The following is a 4,764-nucleotide window of genomic DNA, read 5'->3' on the forward strand; positions in this document are numbered from 1 at the left end:
ATTGGACCTCTACCGCCAGCAAATTCATTTCGTTATTGCTTAACTGCTGTGGATAGATTCACGCGGTGGCCAGAGGTGTGGCCCTTACAGACAATTACTGCCGAAGAGGTTGCCGAGGCCTTCATCAACTGCTGGATTTCCCGTTTTGGCTCCCCAGTCCGTATCACTACAGATCAGGGCCGCCAGTTTTAATCAGCATTATTTCGCGCCTTAGGCAAAACATTTGGAATAGACCGTTCCCGCACCTGCAGTTGGCACCCCTGTGCGAATGGCATGGTGGAAGGATTCCACCGTTACCTCAAGGCAGCCATCATGTGCCATCCCAACTTTACCTGGCTCCAGGCCCTGCCTCTCGTCCTACTCGGTCTACGCAGCGCCTTCAGGGAGGAACTCAAGGCATCAGCAGCAGAACTTGTTTACGGAGAGCCATTGCGCCTACCTGGCGAACTGCTTTCCGCATCCTCAAATCCCGAGGGTCAAGAGGATGCCACCAACCTTGTCACAAGGCTAAGACATCAAATGTCTCGACTACGACCCTCCCCCGCATTTCGCCATATTATTGATAATTCTTTTGTTTTCCAGGACCTAAATAATTGCTCTCACGTCTTCCTGCGTGACGACACGGTGCGGCGATCCCTACAACCACCATATAGCGGACCGCACTTGGTCGTCAACAGGAGGGATAAAACCGTCACCATATTGCTGAACGGCAGAGAGTCGACTGTCAGCATCGACAGAGTTAAACCGGCATACATCCTGCCAGCCACCACAGCCCCGGCTCCGCACGTCAACGAAGACCAACGTACGCAACCCACCGCCACCCACTACACCACCCGCTACGGTCGGCGAGTACGATTCAGAGAACCCTGACCTCCGGTCTTCGCGGGGGGCTGGTGTGGCGCCCTTGGCCGGGCGACTCGACGTATTGGCGCTAGTTGACGCGGAATGCATTGCATAGAACATTCGAGACACCGCAAGGTCGGCGCGAACTTGTATATATACCCCAAAATTGTGAGAATAAAGTTCAGTGTTTCCTCAACCGAGCTACGCGTGTCATTCCTCGAGAAATCTTACCTTACCTCCGCAAACGGATGATTCGCCTTCTTTTCTACAGGCCCCTAACTATAATATACGTAAATCTGTAGTCTGAAACGGCCACTGCCATCAATAGAATGGAAAAGTAGACCTTGCAGATAAGGTTCATTGAGCCACCACGAGAAAACCTCATTACTGGTTCGTGCTTCCCATCGACCGCACCCATGCATTTGGGGATGAGAGCGGCCTTTTTAAATCCATTTGCTATTTCCCTTCTGTCGGTTGAGGAACAAATCAAGATTTTAGCAAATACCACATGGTGTTGCATAACAAACGTACAGATCTACTTATTGTGCTTACTCCCAGCCTTAAGTTACATGTTTTGCATTTTATGATTAATTCCAAGGTTCATATCCGTTTCCCCACAACTGCTCATTCTTTGAAAGAGTTACTAATTCATCTCTATACTAATTTATATATTTCCACTAACCTCTGATTCTCGGTTGCTCATAATAAAAATTCCCGCAAATCTTTCTTAAAACCCTGTAGGTGTTGTAATAAAAATGAATTTATTTATCCCTCGATATTTTTGACTAACTTCTCTACGATCCTACGACCAAGAAGTATTTCTTTGTAAAATCTCGTAATGTGGTGCAGCTAGCGTTGGTAAAGTGCACCAAGTTTAATTAATTGAATATAAAACAGTCTCTTTTCAATAAACCATATGCTCTTGGATAAATATTGCCTTTTATTTTTCAACTCGAACATTTTAGCTAAACTATGGGTAGACGAGGTACCTTTGTCGATCACAGGACTAACTACATTTCCAAAAAATCTTCTCGGGATACCGCGCGGGTAAGATTAGAATAGAGCGCCGACGTTTCGGGTACCGACTCGCTACCCATTCTCACGGCTACTGATAGAAAATTCGAAGTGACCGTTGAAGCCCAGCGTTAGGAGGGGCCGGATTGGTCGATATCCGATTGTTGTCGCGGAAGACCGTGGACCAGCATAGACTTAGCTCTGGCAAGCATAACTCTTTTGAGGGTTCTATTCCAAGAGCTGCTGATCAAAAATCCGGTGTCTCTGTTTACATTCTTATTCTCAAGTTTTATTTCAATCGCCTCTTTGGTTAAACGATCCCAGAAATGATTCGATCGCCACAAAACTCTGGTGTCATCCCACCGTATATTATCGTCCTCATCCAGGCTATGCTCGACTATGGCTGATTTTTCCGGTTGACCAAGTCGGAAATGCCTTTGATGTTCTTTAAGATGAGTAGATATTGTTCGCCCAGTCTCACCCACGTAGACATTACCACACTCACAGGGAATTTTATAAACTCCAGGAGTCATAAGGCCAATTGGATCTTTTACACAGAATAGGCGGTCTCTTTATTTTGTCATAGGTCGATGGATGGTTTCTATGTTATACCTCCTCAAAACCCTAAAGCTTTTGCCCGATATCGTGGAAATATAGGGTAAAAAGGCCCTGGCTGTCGGTTTAGGTTGGTCTTCCTTCATAACTGAGCCCTTTGCAGTTACGGAGGATTTTCTGAAGGCCAAAGAGATCTGCCTCTCTCCGTACCCATTCTGGCGGAAGGTATTCCTAAGATAGTCCAATTCCTAAGGAAGACTCTCCGCGTCGGAAATTGCTCTCGCACGATGTATCGGGGTGGAAAGAACAGCTCCACGTTGGGAAGGATGATGGTGACTATGGCCATTCAGGTACAGATCCGTATGTCCGGGTTTACGGAAGACAGTTTGACTCAGTTTGCCATTTTCTTTCCTATGGGCGAGAACATCAAGAAAGGCAATCTTATTATTCCGCTCTATCTCCATAGTGAACTTGATTTTCGGGTGTTAGTCGTTCATATGGTCCAAAAAAGTGTGAAGAGCGTCCACTCCATGAGGCCATATTATGAAGGTGTCATGGACATATCTTAGGAAGCATTTAGGGCGTAACGGAGCAGATGAAAGGGCTCTCTCTTGAAAATCTTGCATATAAAAATTGGCAATGGCTGGTGACAAAGGGGATTCCATTGCAACTCCATCTGCCATTTCGTAGAAACTACCGTTGTACTTAAAAAAGGTGGAAGTAATCGTATGATGGAATAACGTTACCGTCCCACTGTCAAATTTCTCCTCCAGAAGTTTGAACGTATCAGCTAAGGGTACCCGTGGCGTAAACAAGGAAACAACATTCAAACTGACCATGATGTCCGTCTTCTCCAAAAAACTCTCTTCTTCTTGGAAAACCTTACTTTGGAGAAGATGGACATCATGGTCAGCTTGGACCTCAATGGCCATAGTCACCATCATCCTTCCCAACGTGAAGCAGTTCTTTCCACCCTAATACATCGTGCGAGAACAATTTCCGACGTGGAGAGTCTTCCTTCGGAATTGGACTATCTTAAGAATACCTTCCGCCAGAATGGGTACGGAGAGCGGCAGATCACTTTGGCCTTCAGAAAATCCTCCGCAACTGCAAAGAGCTCGGTTATGGAGGAAGACCAACCTAAACCGACAGCCAGGGCCTTTTTACCCTATATTTCCACTATATCGGGCAAAATTTCTAGGGTTTTGAGGAGGTGTAATATCAAAACCATCCATCGACCTATGACGAGTTTAAGAGATCGCCTGGTCTGTGTAAAAGATCCAATTGGCCTTATGACTCCTGGAGTTTATAAAATTCCCTGTGAGTGTGGTAATGTCTACGTGGGTGAGACTGGGCGAACAATATCTACTCATCTTAAAGAACATCAAAGGCATTTCCGACTTGGTCAACCGGAAAAATCAGCCATAGTCGAGCATAGCCTGGATGAGGACGATAATATACGGTGGGATGACACCAGAGTTTTGTGGCGATCGAATCATTTCTGGGATCGTTTAACCAAAGAGGCGATTGAAATAAAACTTGAGAATAAGAATGTAAACAGAGACACCGGATTTTCGATCAGCGGCTCTTGGAATAGAACCCTTAAAAGAGTTATGCTTGCCAGAGCTAAGTCTACGCTGGTCCACGGTCTTCCGCGACAACAATCGGATCTCGACCAATCCGGCCCCTCCTAACGCTGGGCTTCAACGGTCACTTCGAATTTTCTATCAGTAGCCGTGAGAATGGGTAGCGAGTCGGTACCCGAAACGTCGGCGCTCTATTAGAATCTAACCCGCGCGGTATCCCGAGAAGATTTTTCAAAAGTTGTTCGCCGGGAAAGTGTTAAATCATATATACATTTCCAAATTTTAATCTCACTGAATCGCTCGTTACGCGCTTGTCCTTTCATATCCTCCAATATATTACTATTTTTCGCCGTCCTCCAACACTATCGCTGCTAAAATCGCAATGAAATGTAACTTTTCGTCCTTTTTACGAAATGGCAGAATCGCATAAATTAATTAGTAAAATCACAAGAGAAGAGATCTGGTCAAAGTAATACGAAGAAATATACGTACCATGTTAACATAGAATGTTTAACGGCAGTATGTCAAAAAGATGATACTGTATCAAGTCTGACCCAGACGGCACAGGAAGTTTTCGTACCTGAATACGAGGGTGGACCATCAAGATACAAAAATCGCGCTTAGGAAGTTACTAAAAAGGTTTTGTATCTTTATTTCCTTTAATGACGAAAAAAGATGCAAGAGGACTGGCAAATTCATATGCATCGATAAAATTGTATCTCATCGATAAAACTGTATTCGGTCTGGGACTATTTTCTTTCGCGGG

General features: G+C 45.1%; 1 protein-coding gene across 1 annotated transcript; it reads left to right on the forward strand.

Moving 5' to 3' along the window:
* The first annotated feature begins 273 nt into the window (after positions 1 to 273).
* LOC124157092 lies at positions 274 to 870 on the forward strand. The gene has a single exon (XM_046531573.1). It carries the CDS (start codon positions 274 to 276, stop codon positions 868 to 870), a length of 597 nt encoding a protein of 198 aa, XP_046387529.1.
* The last annotated feature ends 3,894 nt before the right edge of the window (positions 871 to 4,764 follow it).

This window comes from Ischnura elegans, chromosome 4 (assembly GCF_921293095.1).
Source record: "Ischnura elegans chromosome 4, ioIscEleg1.1, whole genome shotgun sequence".
Taxonomy (NCBI): domain Eukaryota; kingdom Metazoa; phylum Arthropoda; class Insecta; order Odonata; family Coenagrionidae; genus Ischnura; species Ischnura elegans.